Source organism: Marmota flaviventris, chromosome 3, assembly GCF_047511675.1.
Source record: "Marmota flaviventris isolate mMarFla1 chromosome 3, mMarFla1.hap1, whole genome shotgun sequence".
NCBI classification, from domain to species: Eukaryota; Metazoa; Chordata; class Mammalia; order Rodentia; family Sciuridae; genus Marmota; species Marmota flaviventris.
Genome location: NC_092500.1, coordinates 567136 through 588416, shown reverse-complemented (window position 1 = coordinate 588416; position 21281 = coordinate 567136). Strand labels below are relative to the sequence as shown.

The 21281-nt window shown below is 59.7% G+C and overlaps 2 protein-coding genes across 5 annotated transcripts; both read right to left on the bottom strand.

The window, feature by feature from the left end:
* Positions 1-508: 508 nt before the first annotated feature.
* Mapk12 (mitogen-activated protein kinase 12) lies at positions 509-8652 on the bottom strand. Of its 2 annotated transcripts, XM_027953134.2 has the most exons (12): positions 8409-8652; positions 8203-8332; positions 5989-6047; positions 4433-4544; positions 4314-4343; positions 3950-3997; positions 3439-3553; positions 3107-3178; positions 2933-3012; positions 2783-2861; positions 2533-2706; positions 509-1217 (listed from the first exon to the last, which is right to left on the bottom strand). In XM_027953134.2, the coding sequence occupies exons 1-12, from the start codon at positions 8531-8533 to the stop codon at positions 1138-1140; spliced, it is 1104 nt and encodes a 367-aa protein (XP_027808935.2). In that variant the 5' UTR covers positions 8534-8652; the 3' UTR covers positions 509-1137. The 2 variants fall into 2 exon arrangements, with proteins under 2 accessions (XP_027808935.2, XP_027808937.2); XM_027953136.2 differs by lacking the exon at positions 3950-3997.
* A 1970-nt stretch (positions 8653-10622) lies between these two features.
* Mapk11 (mitogen-activated protein kinase 11) lies at positions 10623-17863 on the bottom strand. Of its 3 annotated transcripts, XR_003585165.2 has the most exons (13): positions 16851-17025; positions 14507-14636; positions 14278-14336; positions 14074-14185; positions 13952-13981; positions 13824-13871; positions 13636-13750; positions 13244-13315; positions 12969-13048; positions 12530-12608; positions 12270-12443; positions 11119-11912; positions 10623-10793 (listed from the first exon to the last, which is right to left on the bottom strand). XR_003585165.2 is itself a non-coding variant. In XM_027953150.3 (12 exons), exons 1-12 carry the CDS (start codon positions 17287-17289, stop codon positions 11833-11835), a joined length of 1023 nt encoding a protein of 340 aa, XP_027808951.1. In that variant the 5' UTR covers positions 17290-17863; the 3' UTR covers positions 10623-11832. The 3 variants fall into 3 exon arrangements, 2 of the variants coding, with proteins under 2 accessions (XP_027808951.1, XP_027808950.1); XM_027953150.3 differs by lacking the exon at positions 16851-17025 and adding an exon at positions 17246-17863 and having other exon boundaries at positions 10623-11912; XM_027953149.2 differs by having other exon boundaries at positions 10623-11912.
* Between the last annotated feature and the right edge of the window lie 3418 nt (positions 17864-21281).

The following is a 21281-nucleotide window of genomic DNA, read 5'->3' as shown; positions in this document are numbered from 1 at the left end:
GTCCTAGGAGAATGGCCCACAGAGGGCAGCATGTGCTCGGGGATGCCCCCGGGGTGTGGCCAGGGGAGGAGCAAGAGACTGTCAAAGGGAAAGGGACCACCTCAGAGATCAGAGGTACCTCAGTTGGCATGCACATCCCCTTCCTCCCCGGGAGCCTCAGCCTTGGAGGGTGAAGGTAATTCAGCAGGGTCTGAGACCCTGGTGAGGTCCTAATATCCTTCCCATTGGCTGATCCTGCATCAGCCCTGCCCCCAACTGGCTCAGAATTTAAGCCTGAATAAAGAGTAAGGTCGCCCCACAAGAATGGAGGGGGCCAAGCCCTAATGTGGGGCTTTCGGTTTTGATACAGGGCTAGGAAGGTCGACACCAGTGATGTAATATGTGGGGAGGCAGGGTGCTTGGACCCCCCCAGGCTGGAGGGTTGAGCTCAGGATGCCACCTTTCTGTATGCAGGGCAGGAGTTTAGAAGTCTGAGGAGGGGCTCAGGCATCAGGCCACACAGCCAGAGTGGAAGGTCTACAAAAGGGTTTATTTCCTTCTGGCCAGATGGGCACACCAAATGTCTGGTTTACACTCCAGCTTGGGTTTGCAGGAGAATCCATGATGACCATCCCCAGGAGAGATGATGTCCCTGAGTCAAAGCCCACTGCCCTTCCTCTCCTTTTCTTGAGAGCTGACCTCTGCACAGTCCAGAGCAGGCAGGGCTCAGAGGCCAGCACTTGACCCTGAGCCATAACATCTCTGAGCTTTTTGCTGCGCCCTGTTGGAAGGGACTACTGCTCCAGAGCCCAAGGCCCAAGGCCAGCTATAAAGCCGACTGTCCCAGGGAAACAGGAGGTGATGGGAGTTTGTGTTCCATTCCAGGATAGGTAGAGGTACTGTGCAGACAGCGAAGATACTCCAAGGTCACCTAAGGTCAAGATGCTCTGGGAGCACCCAAGAGCAGGGATACAGACGTGGGAAAAGAGGGAGTCCACTCACGGAGGGGGTCTACTCGGCCTCTCCAAGCAGCTGCCCTAGGATGTAAGTTCCAGGCAAGGCCACAGTGATAATCAGGATCCCTCCCAGTGAAGGGAGGCTAAGGCATGAGGCTCCCAGCCAGAGTTCTTAGCATATCCCTATGTCACCCAGGGGTCTTCACAGGGCCGTCTCCTTGGGAACCCTAGCACCCAGCTGCCTGGGAGGCTTGAAGCTTAGCACTTCTTTATAAGTGACACCTGCAGAGGGACAAGAGACAGACCAGACAGTCAGCCTCTGCTCTCACTGGAGGACAGAGGCCAGTACCTCATGGGGCTTTCTTCTTATCCTAACTAGGCCAGCCCACCTAGGGAAAGTCTGCATGAAAAAGCCGGCTGTCCCAGGGAAACGGGAGGTGATGGGAGTTCGTGTTCCACCCAGGGGCTGGGCCACGTGTCCTCCGTGGCCTACTGTAAAAGCAAAAGCTCCCAGCCACAGTGTATGTGGGCGGAAACCACAGAGAGGATCCTGAGGTCTATGGTTTTCATGTTATCTTGTTTAGCACCAGAAACTTTTCATAAGCACATGAGAGCAGAAGGGTGGAGCTCCTGCTGAGGCACAGAGGAACACTGCATCCCTAAGCACTGTGATCCGGAAACCCCAGCCTGTCCAGCCCCTCCACCCCAGATTGCAGGACCAAAGCCCCAGGTCGAGATCATCAATAGGATGAAGCTTGGCACTCAGTAGCACACCTTGGTGCTGGCATCAGACATTTCTGTCCCCCAGGCTGCATCTGCGAACAGCCTTCCAGGGGCAGGCAGGGGCTGGGGCTCAGTGGTATAGCACCTGCCTAGCACATATGAGGCACTGGGTTCAATTCTCAGCACCACATAAAATAAATCAATAAATAATAAAATAAAGGCATTGTGTCATCTACAACTAAAAAAAAAAAAAAAAGTGAAGGGAGGGCCCTCTGTGTAAGAGGACAGTCAGCACGTAGCTGACGGTGCTGAGCACAGCCTTGGAGAGGTGTGAACTCCAGGAGAACTGCAGGGTGTCAAGGGGGGCTTTGGCCCTGGGGCCTGCATGGGGGTTGACTTTCCCTGTAGGCAGGATATGAAAAGTGTGCAGTTGTCCAGGTGAGAGGGGTCCTGAAACCAGCAAGAAGAGGTGAGAACCATTTCAAGAGTTATGAGCGGAGAGGCCTGAGGACAAGCAGATGGATGTGGAGGGGCTCCAATTGGCAGGATCTCTGGCCTAGACTTGGGAGAGGCTAGGTAGCCCAATGAGGGAGGCTGGGAGAGGCCAGGGGGCACTGCTGCCCTGAGCTCAGACCTGCTCTGCATAGCTCCTGGGATACATCCTGTGCCAACCTTTGTGTGGAGCCTCTGCCAGGAACACCCCTCCCCACGGCCTTCCGCCCTAGCCAGAGGTCACCCTGACCAAGTCCTACAGCCCCATGCTGCCCTCTGATCTCCTGTCCTCTTCCTCACTTGACCTGCAACCCAAGAACATAGGTTAGGGGCCCAGGGCACACAAGGCCCCAACACGGGCCCCATGGGGAACCCCACTCACGCTTCCACTCATCCAGGGTGCGGTCCACATCATCAAAGGAATCGTCATACTTCTGGGCCTTGGGTTCGTCCTCTGTGTCGTGCAGGGATTCAAAGTATGGGTGGGCCAGTGCCTCAGCCGCCGTCACCCGCTGCTCTGCATCCAGCACCAGCATCTTCTCCAGGAGATCCACAGCTGGGGGAGGAGGCATCAGGCCCACCGGGTTGCTTCGTGCCCCAGCACCCAGGACCCCCAGCCAACTCAGACCTACCCAGAGGGCTTGCATTGGTCAGGACAGAGGCAAAATCCTTCTTCTCCAGCTCAGGGAGGCCCTTCATGTAGTTCTTAGCCTACACAGGAAGAATGGTGAGGGGCCAGCTCCCAGGCCCAGGTCCAGCTGGCCTGCCCACTCCCTGCCAACCTCAGCACTCTGCAGCTTCTGCACAAACTCAGCAGGAGGTGTCCCTGTCACCTTCATGATCTCCTTCAGCTGGTCCAGGTCTGCATGGAGGTCAGGAGCACAGCACAGGCCAGAGGGCAGGACCCATACAACCACCCACCTCCCCAGCTTCATGACGCCCACTAGGGAGGATACGGTCGTTGCCCTTAAACAGTATCTTCCCTGTAATCATCTCCGCCATGATGCAGCCCACCGACCAGATGTCCACTGAGACAGAAGCTCTGTCAGTGCCCCGAAGGCAGGGGGACGAACAGGCACACGAGGGGCAGGGGGCATAGGAACACAGACACAGGGGAAGGTAGGAGGAGAACACAGACATGGAGCAAGGGAGGGCATGTACACTCAGGCCATGCAGGTTCACCCTGCCCACAGCCTCCTGGGGAGCAGTGGCCATGGGGCTCCCCAGGAAGAACCAGGTGGGAGACAGATGCAGCATGGGTCTCCAGGCATGAAGGGAGGCCTCTCACCTGTCTGTGTGTAGCGCATCCAATTCAAGATGACCTCAGGGGCCCGGTACCACCGGGTCACCACATACCCTGTCATCTCACTGTCTGCTTGCCTGGCCAGACCAAAGTCCAGGATCTGAGGAAGAATTGGGGTGGGGCTGAGGGAACCCCTGAGAAGTGGACAGGCCACTGTTGCCCCGGAGACCCTAAGGGAGCAGCACTCAAAGCCTCCATCCTGGGACTCTGCCACTTAGCCTTGGACCCCAAGGTGCCTCCTTGTGGCTAATGCACCCAGCCTAACCCACCTCAGGAGCAGGAGTCACCCTGTTGACCTGTGGAGGGCCTTCACAGCCCTGCCCTGGGTCAGACATCAGACTGGGGACACCTGCCCTTCACCTAAGTAAGGATGAAGCGTGCTCAGTGCCTCCCCACCCCGTGTCTGTGGCCCCCACTGCTTGGCTTCTGCCTAGGTCTGAGGGTACGTAGGTGGCTGGGCAGATGGAGAAGGAGCCCTGCACCCTGCCCAGCAAACCTTCAGCTCACAGTCCTCGTTCACAGCCAGGTTGCCAGGCTTCAGGTCCTGGGGCAGAGAAAAGGTGGCCACTGTGTCCTGCCTGCCAGAGCAGGTACAATCCAAGGGCCTGGGCAGCACCTCAACTAGGGCCACCAGGCGAGGCTTGGCCGCTGGCCCCCAAAGACCTTCAAGGAAGAGTAGAGGGACGGGGCCCCAGGGCAGACTTCTGACAGGCTGTGCATGAGGTGTTGTGTGCACCTCCACATCAGACCACACTGTACCCACCTTACAGGTAAGAACCGAGTCCGGGATAAAACCCCTCTTGTGCCCACACAACCAGGGAGGGGCAGTCAGGTGGCCTCCCACCCCTGCCAGGACTCACCCTGTGGATGACTCCAGCAGCATGGATATACTGTGGGAAAGAGGGGGTCAGCTCACAGGCCCTCCGGGCCACCATGCCCTATTCCACCCACCTCCCTGCGGCCACCCTGCAGGCCTCACCCTCAGCCCCTTCAGCATCTGATACACCAGGAACTGGACTCGGTCCTCACTCAGTGTCTCATGCTTCATGAGTTTGCCCAGGTCAGTGCCCATGAATGGCATCACCAGGTAGCTGCAGAAGGGACGCCCCAGTACAGTCAGCAGGCAGGGCCAGCCTCAGGATCTGGGCTGGGCCCAGGCTCAAGCCCCAGCAGGGACTCCTCAAGGGGTACCCTGTAGCACCCAGTCCTCATTGGATCCCAGTCCAGTCAATGCCCCAAGCCCCACTCATCACTGGTCAGTGACCCCTACCAGTCAGTGAGCAATGGCCTCATCTTCTCCAGCACATTCCCACCCTCCCTCCCTCCCACCTACCCTGCCTGGAATGTCTGGTGGGGAAGGAATTGCTCCTTGAGGTTTTTGGTTTTGTCGTTATTAAACTGTGGCCTCACCCCTGCTAGACAAGGGCTCTGCCACTGAGCAGAAGTCCTGCTTGTTTTGTTTGTTCATTTCGTTGGTACCAGGGATTGAATGCAGGAGTATTTAACCGCTGAGCCACATCCCCAGCCTGTTTAGTTTTTTTATTTTGAGACAAGAACTCATTAAGTTGCTTAGGGGTCTTGTTAAATTGCTGAGGCTGGCTTTGAACTTGTGATCCTCCTGCCTCAGGCTCCTGAGTTGCTGGGATCATAGCATGCACCACCATGACTTGGCTGTTTTGTTTTTTTTGAGACCGGGTTTTGCTGTAATGCTAAGGCTGGCCTCGAACTTATGATCCTTCTGCGACAGCCTCCGGATAAACTGAGATCACAGGCTCATGCCACTGTACCCAGCTGTGATAGGGATTTTGGACTTCCATCTGAAGAGTGCTGCATGCCAGGCAAGGGCTAGGGTTGGGCCTTGAAGGCCACTAGACCCAAGGCCTCACAGGCAGGGGAGGAGGGAGTCTGGGGCCGAGGTGGGGACCTCAGACATCTGGGCCAGAGAGATGAGCAGGCAGGTGGAGGAAACATGACATCAGCCCCCTCCAGAGAACACTGGGCCAGTGTGGGCCTTGACCTCTGACAAGCCACAAGTAGCCTGCTGCCTTCTCCAGCCCTTCCCAGACCTACTGTGACCTCGGCCAACAGCCATGCAAGTGTGGGCTGGCCAGCTGCAGGGCAAGCTCAGCAGGGCAGAGACAGGGTGGGTACTTTCGCCGCCTCTGACCCATCTGCCAACAAAGGTCAGCAGCTCTGGTTTCTAGGCACACACCAGGTGCCAGAGTCTGAAGCACGGGACCTGCCTGTTCACAAACACTGGGTCCAGGGTTCACACCTCCAACATGAAGGGCCCAGGCGCCAGGCTGGAGGGAAGAGGAAGCCCCAGCTCTTCCCAGGCATGCCAGTGTCCGTGGGTCCCAGGAACACGGGAAGGTGTGCAGTAGGCTGTGATGTGAGTGGGGGATGGGCTATGTGCCCCTGGACCCCCATTCATGCTATGGGGAGAAGGCCCCCAAGACCACCCAAAACATGAAGCCAGCACCCAGGAGCCACCTGTCCCCCTCCCACCCCTGGCCAGCCCAGGTCAGTACTCACAAGTCTGTGAAGTCATCCAGGGTCTCATCAGGAGTGAACACATCCAGCAGCCCAATCACCTGCAGGGCAGAGGGCCAGGTGGTGTCAAGGACATACAGAGGATGCAGGGTTTTAGGACACACCGCAGTTAGCATTGCACTAAGGCAGGAAGCCCCCCCTGCAGCTGTCCTTGTCTCCTTGTACTGTGCCCACTGGCAGTGTGGCCAAGCACTGGTGTACTTGCCCACAGACACAGGCTATTTTTGGGTGGTGACAGCCGGGATTCTCTGGGAGAGAGGCAGTCCTAAGTCTGGGCTGGATCCAAGCAGTCCTAGGGCACCAGCTCTTGGCCCTCCCTCCCTGTCCCTCTCCCCAGCCAAGTCGACCCAGGACCAGGGTGGGGACATCAGGTAGCTCCTTCCTGGGTTCATGCCTCTGCTGTCGAGACTAAGTGGCAGACCTGGCTCCTGCGGATAAACAGCAGACAGGCAATGTGACAATGGCAGTTCTAGCACTTGGGGGTAATGGGGTCTTTAGAGGCCCAGGAAGCCCTCCTGAAGGGGGACTGCATATGCCAGCAGCCTGAGGGGCAGGTGGATGTGCCAGTAGAGGCCAGGCACATGATGGCCAAGACAGGAGGGAGAACACCTCTAGGGTCTGAGTAACAGAGGGGGAGGCCAGGTGGCTGATGCCCAGGCCAGGGGAGAGTGGAGGAGAGGCCGGAGGAAGCCCAGCAGGACCTCACACACACACACACACCAGAGGAAGGATGAATTTGATCTGAAGAGCCACTTTAGAAGGGTTGAAGCCCAGGTGTGATGCTGAACATGACCTTCTGCTGCAGTGTAGGAACAGAGTGGAACACAGAAACAGTGGAACCAAAATGGAGAGGCAACTGGGTGACCACAGCACTTAAAGCCAGACCCGTGGGCAGAAACATGGATGGGTGAAGCCACGGGCCTGGTGGGCAGATGGAGCAGCAGACATGACCTGAGACTGGGGGCCAGGAGCACTGGAAGAGCTCATCTGCCCTCTGTAGTGTGGACTGTGGCCCAGAGCAAGGGGCCAGGGTTTGAGAAGAGAAAGCCTGAAATGGCTAAGGGGTCTGTGGCAGCTCCCTGTCCCCACTGAGTGGAGCACCCAGCCTCTCTGAGCCTCAGTCTCCTCATGGGAAGGTGGATCACAATCGGCAGAACCTCCCAGCTTGTGTTCAGGACATTCTGGGTGCAGCAATGCCCAGCTGTGGGCACTCCGGAGCCTGGCAGAGTGACCCAGCACAGACTGGGTCAGAGGTGGGAGGTGACTGAGGAGGAGGCCCAGAGCCCTTGGTTAAACAGAGGACATGGATAGGCCCCTGGGTGGGGGTGGGTAGAAGTGGGAGGCTGGATGAGACCAAGGATGGAGGTGGCTGAACTCGTGGGATGAGGCCCACGTGTGACTGGGAGGTGGAAGGGTACCCCAAGTGGACTGAACACAGAAAGGGAGCCAACCAAGCCCAAGGCTGGAAAGGACACAGGGAGCCAGGAAAAATAAAGAACCCACCAGAGGGGTCAAGTGGCATGGGCCAGGAATCAAGGGGTCAGTTTGATGGTGGACACCGGGACCTCATGTTCCCAGGGGGCTGGTGGCTCTGGTGACCCAGAAGGGGCCAGAACATCTGTCAGGAGCCAAGGTGTGGGTGTCCAGACTGGGGTGGAAGGGACAGAACTCAGAGGCTATACTCACGATGACCATGTGAGAGGCCCAGGGGCAACCAGACTGGAAATAAGATGGCTTTTTCCATTGGGGACCCAGTTATACCCCCAACAAAACAGCTCCCTAAACCCCTCATCCAGAGTCTGCACTGCTCGCAGGTGACAGCCACAGTGCCTGACCCCAGCACTCTGCCTGCCTTGCATTCCGAGCGCCACCACCCCCAAGGCCCCTGGGGTAGAAGGCTCCAAAGTGGACAGGAGAAGAGCTAGTGGCTGGAGAAGCCACCTGCCGTGGGGAAGAGGGGAAGTGCCTCCTCCAGGGGAACCCTCCTCCCACCACCCTGCCTGGAGGTCGGCTTTGTGGCCGAGTTGAGGAGGGACTGGGCTTGGGGGAAGTAGTGACCCACAGAAAGTGGCTGGGCTCTGTCCCCCCTGCCCGGCTCCGACCGCCTGTCCTTGGGAAGGGGGTCTGCTCTTCCCGGAGGAGGCTGACGCTGGGGCACGGCTGGCGGCGGGGGAGCCGGCCCCGCGCGCGACTCACGTTCTCGTGGCGCATGTGCTTCAGGAGGCGCAGCTCGCGGTAGGCGCGCTTGGCGAAGAGCTCGGACTGGAAGGGCCGGTACAGCTTCTTGATGGCCACCTTGGTGCCCGTGCGACTGTCCACGGCCGAGCTGCGGGGCGGACGGCTTAGCGGGAGGGCCGGGCCACCCCGCCGCGCCGCCCCGCCGCCGCCCGGCGCGCGCTCACCACACGGCGCCGTAGGCCCCCGAGCCCACGGGCTGCAGGTCCTGGTACACGGCGCGCACCTCCCAGGCCGTCTGGGTCACCTCCTGGCGGTAGAAGCCCTTGCGGGCGGGCGGCGGCGAAGTCATCGCGGGCCGGGCGCCGCCCCGCCGCGGCCCCACGGGACCCGGGCTCTGCGGACGCCCCCGCAGTCGCCCGGAGCTACCGCGCGACCCGGCCCGCTCCGCGCTGCCCGCCGCTGGGGCTGCTCCGCGCGCGCCCTGGGCTCTCCCGAGGCGCCGACCCCCGCCCGACCCCCGCCCGGCGGGCGCTCACGGCCCCTCCCCCGCCCACGGACCAACCGGCCCCCGGAGCCCCGCGCACGTGACGCCCCCGCCCGCTCGCCGGCCCCTCCGGAAACCCGAGGCGGCCGCCGGGGGAGGGCCTGAGGCTGGGAGAAGGGGGAGGGGAGGCCGCCCCAGGGCTTGGGCCGGACCTGACACCCTGGCCGGCCTCCGCCCCCCGCTGGACTTCCCAGCCCTGGTGTCTTAGCGGGAGTCTCTCTGGGCCCCAGTCCTTACTGTCCTCTTCCCAGGGCACTAAGCCCATCCTAGGCAGCCTGAGCCCACCTGGCTCCTAACCCCAACCCCGATCACTCTCCATCTGTCCAGACTCCACTCCTGCCCCACCCCTACCCAGCCCCCCAGCCCTGAGGGCCCTGGACCCTGGGTTCTCAGTGTCAGCTCCCTGCTGTGCCCCCAAGGATGCCTCATCCCAGAAGCTAACCCACCCATCCCCAGGAGTCTTGACCTGCAGACATCCCTCCTTCCACATGGAGGAGGATCAGTTCTGTGTCTGCCTTTCTCGGGTGGTATCCTCAACTACTGGCCACCAGCCCCCCAGCTTCCCCATGCAGGAGCCAGAGGGGCTGGTCCTATAGATCCCCCTTTTTCACCCCCAACTTCTCCTCTCCCCCCACCTACCCTGTTGGTTATCTGCTCCAGGCATTTTCTAGGTTTGTGCCTTGTCTGTTCCATCCCCTGCCTAGCTTGTCCTTCAAAGGCAGGCTGAGCCTCAGTCACTTGTAAAGGTGTTCCCACATACGGGGTAAAGAAGGGACCTGCTTGGGCCTACAACCTACCCCTCCTTGTAGGTATCCTCTCTGGGTCTGGCCCAGTGCTGAACCAGATGCTTCTGGCGGACAAAGCCCCTACCCCTCCCACAGCTCAGTGACCCAGGTCTGAAGAGGGAATATGGGGTCCACCCCAGGAGCCCATTGGACTGGTGGGTAACAGGATCCCCAGGGCCCCCTCTCCGCCCTCATGCCCCGCCTGCCGTCATGAATCAGCAGCTCAGCAAGGCCAGGCCAGAGCAGCTTTACACCTGGGCTGCAGCCCGCGATCTGACAAATTCGTGAGCTGGTGACAAGAGCAAGCAGGGGCAGCTTAGGGCCACTCAGACCACAACTGCCTATATCCTGTGTCCTTCCTGCCCTGGGCTGCCTCAGTCGAAACCCCCACCCACTCCAGGCGGCTTCTTTAGGAAGGAATTGCCTTCCTAGCCCTGTGGGGACCCAAGGGTCCAGGGGCAAACTAGGCTGTGGAGGTGGGGTCACGTACCCAGTTCTGCTCCCATTCTCCACCCTCAGACACTGGATTTGGAACAGCCTGGCCTCTGAGGTTCTCCCCAGGACATCCCTCACACTGACCAGGCCTCCAAGACCTAGACTGTCCCCACATGTGAGCTGCAGTAACAGCAGCTATGGTGAGAATCCCTGGGTTAGAGAGGCCTCTCTAGCCCTAACCAGGAAGGAAAGGAGAGCCATTTCCTCTACCCCATTCAATACCTGAGGAAGGGCAGGTCTTTGTTCCCAGAGACATCTAAATGACGCCTGTGTGGTCTCCTTGACCACTGAGTGAGGGAGGGTATGAGTGTTAGCCAGGAGCCAAACCCACCTAAGGGATTCCCCAACAAAGCCGCTGGAGTCAGTGGCCATCACACCCTGTTCCCCTTGGAGCTCCCTAGCCTCACCTTCCCTGGCCTCTTGGGTTTCAGACCCTCCAGGGAGCAGAGAGGGTGCCAGATGTCTGATGGTCTCACTGGAGGACCAAGGGGGCTGGCCAGTACAGAATTCTGGGGGGCAAGGCCAGTTGGAGATGTGTGAAGCATGGAGATCCAGCCATCCCCTCTAGACAAAGGGATAGTAGGGGACAGAAGGTTTGGGGCCTGAACACAAACTGAGCAAGAGGAAACCCCTTTATTGTGCACCCCTGGGGGTGCAGGCACTTGACATCCAGAACTTCCTGGGTCCCTGGAGGCAAGAGGTCACTGCCTCTCCAGGGAGGAGCCACACCCCCAGCAGATCTCCAAGCAGGATCCTGTCCCAGAGTTTACGTGGTCAGCTCCTTTCTGGGAGAAGGGAAGGTGAGGACTGACCCACAGACCTGAGTACCCTGATCTCCTGCTGTAGGGCCACAACAGTGGGCAGAGGTAGAAGCAGGCAAAGGCTTGTCAGCTTTGGGCCAGGGTCCAGGGACAGGAGTGTCCAAATCAGCATCCGTGTACTGTCTGCTTTAGCCTCCTCAAGGCTAGACCTCCTGCTCATCAGCTTTCTAGCTGGCACTGTACCTGCAGGCCTCAGGAACTTGCTGAAGCCTCCCTGCCCAAGGAGAAAGCCCCGGCTTTTGCCCACAGGGGTGCCCCTGGGCCCCCAGAGCCCTAACATGGTACCTACCAAGGTCTCAACACCCCTTGGGAATCTGGAACTGGGGGAGGACAGTGACCACTGTGACTCCTCCAACTCACACCTCTTGCCAGACACGGCTGCTAGGCCTCGGGTACCTACAGATTCACACACAAGCACACACTTGCACATGTCCCGACATGTGAACACAAGAGTGCGTACTCCTGCACACATGCCACAGGCAAACACAGGGCTGCAAGCAGCTGTGGACTGGACATCTGGTGGTGGTCTCCACCCTGCCACCCCTCAGCTAGATCCTGCCCATCCTGGTGGGGCACTGGCCCTGCCTCAGCTCAGCAATTCCTAGGGCAGTGCCCCACTTACAGGTTGGGCAGCTTAACTACGGAAACTCTCCCTCTGAGTCTCCAGAGGCCCTGCCCATTCACCCTCATCCCATTGCAGACCCTATGAGTCTGATCTGGAGAGAGAGTTACACTCCTCAGGGGCATCCCCAATGGCACCCAGATCCCACAGAGTGAGATCCTGAGGGAGAGCCTGACGGGTTGGAGAGGACGGGAGGACTAAGGTAGGCCCAGGGACACTTCTGCCCAGACTCTCGACACATGGCAGACACCTGTGCCTACACTCCTGCATTCATGTGTGTATAGATTCCCCTTAAGGCAAAGGGTCCCAGGAGCAGGGTCAGGTCTGAGGAAAAGGCCAGGCTCAGGACCATGTGTTGGAGTGTGGCTGCTGGGCAGCGCCTCATTGCTCAATCTCTAGGCTGCCACTCGGCTGCGGTGGCTCTGGGGGCTTGAAGCTGAGGACTTCCTGGTAAGTGAGCTCTGGAGGAGGTGAAAGAAAAGGGTGAATTTGTACGTCCCTCAGCCCAGCCCCCGCACCTGCTTGTCAACACCCACTGCCTGGTCTATGCCCACCACCCTCTAAAAGCAGCTTCAACTCAGGTTGAGAACCAGAACCCACCCTATGCTGCCCCCACCTCTGCTGAAGACACGCACGCACGTGCACACACACACACACACACACACACACTCATCTCCACTTGCTCCACTCTGGGTGGAGGACAGACCATGCTGGGGAGAAACTGGAGAATTTCCTGCAGGAAACAGGCAAAACCCTGCTCTGGAGAACACAGTCCTCAGGCCCCTGAGCCCCACTACCCCTCCCATGCCCCTGCCCACCCTTCCACTCCTCCACCGTGCGCTCCGTGGCCTCAACGCTTTCATCATAGGGCTCAGCCTCTGGCTCATCATCTGGGTCGTGGTACTGGCTGAAATACGCATGGGCCAGTGCCTCAGCTGCACTGACCCTCTGGTCACTGTCCAGCACCAGCATCCTTCCAAGAAGGTCTACAGCTGCAGAAGGGGCAGTGGGGATGGGGGTGAGCTCCATGTCCAGGATCAGATGTGGAGCCCAGCCTAGCCCCAGGGTCAGTCCTCACCCAGGGGGTTGGCTCCATGAAAGATGCTGCTGAGGTCCTTCTGGGGCATGGGGGGCAAGGACTGGATGTATGTCCGGGCCTGGGGGCACATGAGAAGAGCCTGAGAGGACTGTTCATCTCCAGCTTCTAGACCCAGGAGACCACAGACCTCTTCCCTCATGGGATCGGATGGCTCCAGCACCTGCAGGAGGTAAGTCCCAAGAGTTCCCTGCACCCCACTCCCCTCTACTGCCCATGGCCAGAACAGTTTATGGTGTGCTGTGATTTTGTCCTCACTGAGCCTTGTGCCAGGAAATCCCTCCCCATTCTCCCATTCCCCCCTGAAGGGGCTGGGTGTCTAACCTGGGCTCTGTGCCACCCTGCCCATACTCTCCACACCACCCATTCCCCGAGGCTTGGTCAGCAGAGGAAGCTGGTGGCTGACTGGGCACTGACTCACATGCTCCGAGGATATCTTTGCCAGAACCTCAGGGCTGGGTGTGCCCACCACTTCCATGATGCGCTTCAGCTGGTCAATGTCTACCTGGCTCAGGAAACACCGTACGGCAAGCTATGGACCTTCACCAGCCCCTACGCCCCAGAATTTGGAGCCTGTTGTCCTGCAGCTGAGGGCAGTGAGCCCAAGGTTGTAGGGCATAGAGCAGAGGAAGTGAGACTGCCGGAGAGGGCTAAAGCCCCCCCCCCACCCTGCTCCACAGCCGGGACTAAGGATACAGTCATTCCCTGGGAAGAGGGCTTTTCCCTGGAGCAATTCAGCCATGATGCAACCCACAGACCAGATGTCCACTGTTGGGGGAGGAGGGAAGAGCCTGTCAGTATGCTCTGGAGGTAGGGAGGAGTCATCCCAGTAACCCTCAAGTCACATGTAGGCCCAAAGACTAGCAGGGTCCTTCCTTCTCTGTACCCTGCCCTGAAAAGGGGAGAGGATGGTCCCACGAGCCAGAGGATACCCTCCACCATGGTCCAGGCTCCTCTGAAAGCAGCCCCCAGATCTTGTCTGCCCCCCTTTGGCCTCATTCCCACCACTCTGCCACCCTCCCCAGCGTTGGTGTGCCTCTGCCGGCCCTTTCTGGTCAAGTGCCCTGGCGGACAAGGGTTGACAGAACCTGTCTGATTGTAATGCATCCAATTGAGCATGATCTCGGGCGCCCGGTACCAGCGTGTGGCCACGTATCCTGTCATCTCCTCATCTGCCTGGCGTGCCAGCCCAAAGTCCAGGATCTGCAGCGACCACAGACATTCTCTAGGCCCCTCCATGTGAACCCCCATGGCCCACCCACCCCACGCCCCTCACCCTGAGCTCGCAGTCCTCGTTCACCGCCACGTTGCTGGGCTTCAGGTCCTGCGGGGTGGGCGGGGCGTCAGCGGAGGCCGGAACCCCGCAGACCCCGCAGACCGTACCCTCAACCGCACCGCACCTACCCGGTGGATGATCCCGGCCGAGTGTATGTACTACGGGAGGGGAGAGGAGAGGCCGTGGTGAGCCCAGGCCCGCTCTGTGTCTCGCACCCAGACCTCAGGGCAAGAAGAGCCCAGCGCCTCACCTTCAGCCCACGCAGCAGCTGGTAAACCAGGAACTGGACATGCTCATCGCTCAGCGCCTGGCACTTAACGATATTGTTCAGGTCGGCGCCCATGAGGGTGGTCACCAAGTACCTGCAGTGAGATCAGGGGTCAGGACCGAGCCTGCCCCCATTCCTGGACGCGCTAGCTCTCCCAGCCACCCCGGCGCCAGTCCAGCTGCTCACACTTCGCTGAAGTCCTCGATGGATGTGGCTGGTGTGAAGACGTCCAGAAGCCCAATGACCTAGGTGGGGAGCGGAGGCAGCGCCCGCCCGGAGTGAGGACCCTGCCGGGGAGTGCCTCCCATAGGCTCCGCCCCTCCCTGCCGGTGCGGCCCAGCCCTGGCGGAGCCCCAGAGAACCACCGGGCCACCCCGGGCGCCCTCCCTCCCACCGCCCGGGGACGCCGGCTCACGTTCTCGTGCTTCACGTGTTTGAGCAGCCGCAGCTCGCGGTAGGTCCTTCGCGCGTGGATCAGCGACTGGAAGGGGCGCGACAGCTTTTTCACTGCCACCTTCTGGCGCAGCCGTGAGTCGTAGGCTGAACTGCAAGGCGGGCAAGTGAGAGGGTGCCGCCCAGGCCGCTGGACCTTTCCGCGCTGGGCCCTGGGCAGAGGGCCGCAGGCGGTGCTCCGCAGGTCGGTCCGGCCTTAGAGGCACGGCTCACCCTTGATTCTCACCCACACCCCTCACGCCTGCTCCAGGAAGGAGTCTTCAGGTCACCACCAAACAGCGTTCTCCTGTGGGGCCTGGGTCTTCTCTTGTCCGGCGACTCTCGCCCCTAACCCAGACCCCGCTCACAGCGAGGCCTGGGCATGGAAAAATCCGCCAGGAAAGCGCCACTGCCGCTCCCGCGGTACCCCACGGCCCCTGGCCCCTCACCCTTGAATCCCGTGAGCAGGGAGGTTCACTACAGAATTTAGAGCCAACTCTAAGCCCCTGGAATCCCCATACCTCTGCTTATTTAAAATACAAGGGGAGGTGACAGTCTAGTTGCTCATTTAAAAATTAGGTGCATCCTAATTTTTAAATGAGCAACTAGACTGTAGGAAATGTCCAGCTGAAGGGGACTAGGGGCCCACAGAACATCCCCTTGTTCAGACCCACTCCCTAGAGTTCTGATCCTCCACCTCCGCACTGGGCTTCTCAGCCATCTACCCCTTCACTGGAGAGGATGCAGTCATCATCATCATCCACAATCACAAATAGACAGAGTCCCTGATCCTCTGCTGGTCCTTCATGATAAGGGCTCAGCTATGAACCATCTGCATGAGTCTGTCAGCAAGGCCTTTGCATAGCCTGTTCCCCTGGCTGATGCTTGTCCCTTATCTCCCTTATCTCTCTCACACCTCGATTCCTCTCAGGACTATCCCCCTCCAGAAAGTGGAGATAGCCCCCCCCCCCCCCGCCCCTCACCACACTGTAGGCAGGGCAGGCTGGGTCTGCGATGCTCATTTGCAGGGTAGTAGAAAGCCCCTATCAGGGGCAGGGGAAGGTCCAAGTCACTCCTGGTGTCTGGATGAGGGCCGTGGCCCCTCATGTGGGGCTTCAGATCCTTTTGTCTGATTGCATCTGTGCAATCAAGTGGGAGAGAACTGGTACCTGGTCATCAGCCTCAGCAGTGGAGCTGAGCAGACACAGGGCCAGAGAGGCAGCCTCACTTGGAGAATTCGACACCTCCCAGGGGCTCCCAGATGCGGATCCTAAGGTGAGTCCAGTGAGGCAGAGTCCCTCTAGAACTACTTCCACATCTTCCCTACTCTTTCTGCCCTTGAGTCTTAGAGATGAAGATAGAGCCCTGCCCTGGGATCGACAGGACTTGCTGGAGGCTTCTAACGGCAGGCAAGCAAGAGCTGAAGATGTGGGCCTGCTGCAAGCTCCTAGGAACTGGCCGGAAGGGATGGAGACACCCACTTGTACCCTGCAGAGCCTGACAGCCCCGGCCTTCCTTCCCCAACACCATCTACCGTGGACAGCAGCTACTTGACACTGGCCTCACAAGGATCCCGAGCACTTCTCAATGTCCATTGCCTTGATCAACCTCACTGTGGGCCTTGCAGCAGCAATTAGGGTTTCTCTAAGCACCTTTCAGCAGGTGCCTACAGGAAAGGGGCACCTGGCCACAGCACCCATCAAGTCTATCCTCTGGGCCTCAGACTCTAGCTGCTGGAACTGTAGTCCGTTTCCTCGGTGGGGACTAGATTGGGTGGGGTATAGACACCACCTAAGGATTACAGGAGGAATGGTAGGCGTCTCTGATCCAGCCTAAGCCCGGTAAGAAGCTGAAACACCCCAAAAGTGGGGGAGGGGCATGACACACAGGGCTGAAGCCATTTTCAGGGAGAGGTCTTGACCTCCTCGACTGGCCTCTTCCTTTTCAAATAATAGCGCCTGTCTGGGACGCGGGAAATCTGCTAGACTCTGGGGGCGGCTGGCCTTTGCCCAAGAGAGTCCCGGAGGGCTGCAGGGACATTGAGGGCCACGGAAGACCAGCCCTCCCCTCAGCTGTGACGCCACAGGATTCCGCCCCAGTGGGGGACACTCGAGATCTGCAGGGCCGTAGGGCGACCCCCGCCCTGCCGAGAGGCGCGTCTGGGAGGAAAGTTTCCTCCGCGCCCTCCCCCCATTCACTTCTCGGGGCGCGCCGGCCGGGGGCGGAGGCAGGGCGAGGCCCCTCCCCACGCCGGGCACCGGCGCGGCGCGGGGAGGGGGCGCGCGCTCGGTCCCGCCCCGGCCCCACCTGCCCCGCCCCGCCCCTACCAGACGGAGCCGTAGGCGCCGGAGCCCACCGGGCGCAGACCCTGCAGCCGCTGCGGCACCTCCCACACGGTCTTGTTCAGCTCCTGCCGGTAGAAACCGGCGCGCGGGCCCGACATGTCCGGAGCCGAGGCTGGCGCGGGCGCAACCCAGCGCCCAGCCCGCGCCCAGCCCGCGCCGCGCCGCGCCGCGCCGAGCGGGGGGCGGCGGCGGGGCGGGGCCAGGGCCGGGGCGGAGCCCGGCGGATTTCCCGGGCCGGGGGTTCCCGGAGGCCGCGCGCTGCTTCCTGCCCCGCGGGGACCGTCACAAAGCGGAAGCCTGCCCTCCCCGGGGCGGCGAGGAGGCCGCCTGTCGCCCCCGCGTCCACCGCCCAGGCCGCGTACTGCCCTGGTTCTCACCGCAGCCGGGCCGCCGCCCCTCCCGCAGCCCGCGCAGCCTCCATCTCAGCCTCTTCCTCAGAAATGGGGAGCCTCCAGGCGAGGCCTGGGCGGGTCCTGGGAAATGTTTTCACCCAGAAGAAAACGCGGCCAGTAAAAACGAACAGCCACAGCAAGGCGCGTCGGAAACTCCCGCACAAGCCTTCCTTGGCCAGGCCCCTCTGCTGGGTCCTGGGCAGTGGAGGACGCCTGGCCCTGGCGACGGTGGTTGGCCTCCTGGAACACCTGCCTCAGTCTGACCTCGGCCTCCTCCGGGAAGCCTCTCCGCCGAGCTCGCCCCTGACCTTGGCCCCACCGCCTCCTGGGAGGGGTGAGTCCACGGGCCAGGCCAGTCAGCACCAGGGACAGCGGCGGCACCAGGGGTCCTCTGGGGTGTTGTGGCCACCCGGAACGGTCCTCAAGTGGGTCTTGTTTGGTGCCGGGAACCTTGCCCGCTCCTGAAACGGCCCCAGCTCTCCCGGGAAGCCCGCACAGACTAGGGGCCCGCCCCTCGGGCAGAGTGACCAAGCGAGCGCACAGCAGAGGCAGGCAGGGCTCTACGCACGGCCAGAGGGTGGCTTTTATGACCAGTGGGGATGCTCCCCACGTTCCAGCAAGGCCTCGTGGGAGTGTTAGCTCCGGACTGCTTTTATTAGGACTTGAGAATGACCGGGAATGGGAGGAGCATTGCCCCTTGAAGAAAGGGCTCCTGACCCTAGGCCGTGGGGGAGCAGCGGGCGTCCAGGAGGAGGGGAGCTGTGTGGCTGGGCCGCCCCTCCCAAGAAACCAGGAAATCATACTCTGAGTTGCCCGGATTTATAGTTTAAAAACAAATTTCAATAGGGCTGGGGCTGTAGCTCAGTGGCAGAGCGCTTCTCTAGCATGCTTGAGGCACTGGCTTTGATCCTCAGCACCACATAAAAATAAACAAATAAAATAAAGGCATTCTTTTCATCTACAACTACAAAAAAATTGGAAAAATAATGAAAATAAAAATAAAATGTTTTAATGTGAAATCCGATTTTTAAATACAAATTAGGACTGGAGTGTAGCTCAGTGGTAAAACATTTGTCCGGCATGCATAAGGCCCTGAATTCGATACCCATTGCCGCAAAAAAAAAAAAAAAAAAAGAAAAAAGAAAAAAAATTTACCAAATAAACAATTGGCGCTGGTCGCGGTGGCTCACCCCTGCAATCCCAGCAGTTTGGGAGGCTGAGACAGGAAGATCGCAAGTTCGACGCCAGCCTCAGCAATTTAGCAAGGCCCTATGCAACTTAGTGAGACCCTGTCTCAAAAATAAAAAGCGGTGGGGATGTAGCTCAGTGTGTAAGTGCCTCTGGATTCAAATCCCGGTACCAAAAATAAATAAATGGAACCAGTGAAAACAAGTGCACGCAGTAACAAGCCAAACACGCATATCGGCCCCAGATCCGCACTGTGGGGCGCCCCAAGTAGAAGGAAGCCTCAGCGTGCCCTGGGCCAAACCGAGCCCCCCCGGCACCTGAAGAAGAGCCCGTGTCAGTTCTGGAGCCTCCTGGCCCGCCCTGCCCCAGCTGGGGTCCTAGCAGCGCCTCTCTCTGGGGCGGAGTAAAAGAGCTTCAGCTCAAGACCGTGGAGGCGGAGGCGGAGCCGAGCCCGGGCAGTGGGGACCACAGCCGCGGGGGAGGGAGCCGCCTTTGTCTGAGCCTCGCCGCGGAGGGGTGGGGATGCGTTCCCAGGACGGCGAGGACTACGCACGGCCAGAGGGATGGGGAGATGACTGCACACCAAGGAAGCCCCCTCCGTCCTCCCGGAACCCCTCCCTAAGTCCTATAGGCAGAACTGAGCATGGAGCCACCTCCCTGCGGGGCCAGGTGCCCCCACCTTCTCCACGGTGTGCTGCACGCGGGGGTGGGGGGATTCTCATGCCTTGGCAAACTTGCTGGGATCCCCCACTGTGCCTGCCAGCTAGTTTGCCCCTCAGCTCTCCCCAGTGCCTTCTGGGGCTGGCATGAGATCTACTACTGGGGGAAAGGACCACTGGAGTTTCAGGTGGCGGGTGCTGGAGGCCCCCCTAAGGAGAGAGACCCTCAGATCCTGGCAGAGGTCAGAGAAGGCCCCTGGAGGGGTGACAACAGTAGCAGGCTGGGCCAAGCCTCCAGTCAGCCCTGAGGTGAGAACAGGACAGAGGTCACACTTGGTATATCCAGGAAGGAAGGCAGAGTCCAGAAGGTGGGGTCCAGAAGGGGGAACAGCTCTCTGCAAGGGCAGAGGGCAGGCAGAGGGGTCCACAGTACAAAAAGCCCACCCAGGGCCCTCATCCTGATTCAATGTCACCCCAAACATCAACCCCCCTCTGTGGGAGACCAACCTTACACGTGACTGAGTCACACTCCCGGGCTGGGTGCTGAGACGCTCAGTCACAGAAATGTGGCAGAGCTTTCCCCTCACATGGGCGAGGGTCGGTGTCTCGTGCATGGGTGTGTCTTGCTACAGCCCCACGGGTGAAGCTATGCTCACCTGTTCCCTTGTAATCTAACCCCTTGCCCTGTTTAGGAGAGAATCCTGCATGGAAGTGCCTGTGTGTGTCCCCTTCTCTTACTGTGCCCTTGGGTGTGGCCTACCCAGGTGTCAGTCAACCTGCTGACAGTGGACATCATGAAGATAGACTCAGCCCCCTGAAACCTGACCTTGCCTCATTTAAATAACTTCTCCTCAATAAAAGGGGTCAGCCGCATGCTCTCACTCTCTCTTTTTGCAGACCCTTAAGGTCAGAGGAGCTGTCACAGCGACCCCAAAGAAAAAGGTATTTGTGTCTCTGGTGGGGTTATTTTGCGCAGCCCAGTCGGCCCAGTTTAACTGGAGTGACCCCTGAGCCTTTCAGTCGCCGAGAGCAGAAACCCGGCACCCCTCCTGTTTCTCCACGTCTACTTCCCCTGCTGGTCCAGGACCCCTTCACTGTCAGCTGTGACAGCTTGATGGTCAGTTTGCCCCTCAGCTCTCCTGGGTGGGCTTCTGCCTGTGGTCAGGATGAATTTCCTAAAGACAAACCTGGCATGAGAGGCTGATTTCAGGGACAACTCAGTTAAGGTCATTAAGGTTACCCATGACCTCTTCCCCATACCCACCTCTTCCCCTTCCCACTACACTGGGAGGAAAATGGGAAAGGGATGCCACGACAGGTCACCCCTGGATCTGTTGGCATTCTGCCCACTCCAGTCTGGCCTACCCACCCCCACGTGCCCCCAAACCCATGCCTCTCTGGCCCCACCTAAGGACAGGCCCTGAATCTCTTCCTACAGCCTACCTATCCTCCAAGGGGTGGGGCTGAGGGTGGAATCCCACCTGGAGCAGCGGTGTGTAGGGAGTCTCACCATCCAGTAGCAAGGAGCAAAGGCAGCTGGGCAGGGCCCAGATTGGAGACTAGGCCTCCAGGTTCCTGGGCCTCTCCCTGGACACCCCCAGACCACACCTTGTTCACCCCTGTTCTTAGCAGCATCTTGTTCTGATTTTCCTAATCAGCCAGGTCTCTGGGAAGCAGGGAGCCCTATTCTGGACCCTAGAAGTGTCATTTCAGGGGGCCCAGTGTCGGGAGGTCAGTTCTTGGCCTTGAACCTTTCCTTGGGGGTTGACAGCCGCCCTTGCTCCAGGTGGCTCAAATGGAGTCACCCAGAGGCAGAGGGGTTTATGATCAATGGTGGCTCTCCATTAAGACTGCCCAGGGACAAACCAGCCCCTGCTGAGGGGCAGTTCAGAAAGACGGAACTCAAAAGATCCAGCCAGAAGGAAGCTGGGCCACTTTGCTCCCTGTGGGGGTGTTCTGGGAGCAGGAGGAAGCTCCCCAAGGGCAGACCTGCCCTGCTTGCTGCTGGGTCCCAGGGTCTAGGACTGTGCCAGGCACAGAGTGGACCTCAGTCATAATGGGTGGAAGGAACAAGCCCAGGCCTCACAGGTGCCGTGTGCACACAACCTAACCAGCCCCCATCACACCTGCACTTGAGCACAGGTGAGAACAAGGCTCACATCCCACTGGCCACC

Coding starts and splice junctions, on each gene's coding strand:
- Mapk11 (XM_027953149.2), bottom strand. CDS start 16,966: ATGTCGGGCCCGCGCGCCGGTTTCTACCGGCAGGAGCTGAACAAGACC. Junction 14,337..14,506: donor AACACGTGAAGCACGAGAAC/GTGAGCCGGCGT, acceptor CTCCCCACCTAG/GTCATTGGGCTTCTGGACGT. Junction 14,186..14,277: donor ATCGAGGACTTCAGCGAAGT/GTGAGCAGCTGG, acceptor ATCTCACTGCAG/GTACTTGGTGACCACCCTCA.
- Mapk12 (XM_027953134.2), bottom strand. CDS start 8,533: ATGACTTCGCCGCCGCCCGCCCGCAAGGGCTTCTACCGCCAGGAGGTG. Junction 4,545..5,988: donor CTGGATGACTTCACAGACTT/GTGAGTACTGAC, acceptor TCCCTTCTGCAG/CTACCTGGTGATGCCATTCA. Junction 1,218..2,532: donor CACCCTGGATGAGTGGAAGC/GTGAGTGGGGTT, acceptor GTCCCTCTGCAG/GTGTCACTTATAAAGAAGTG.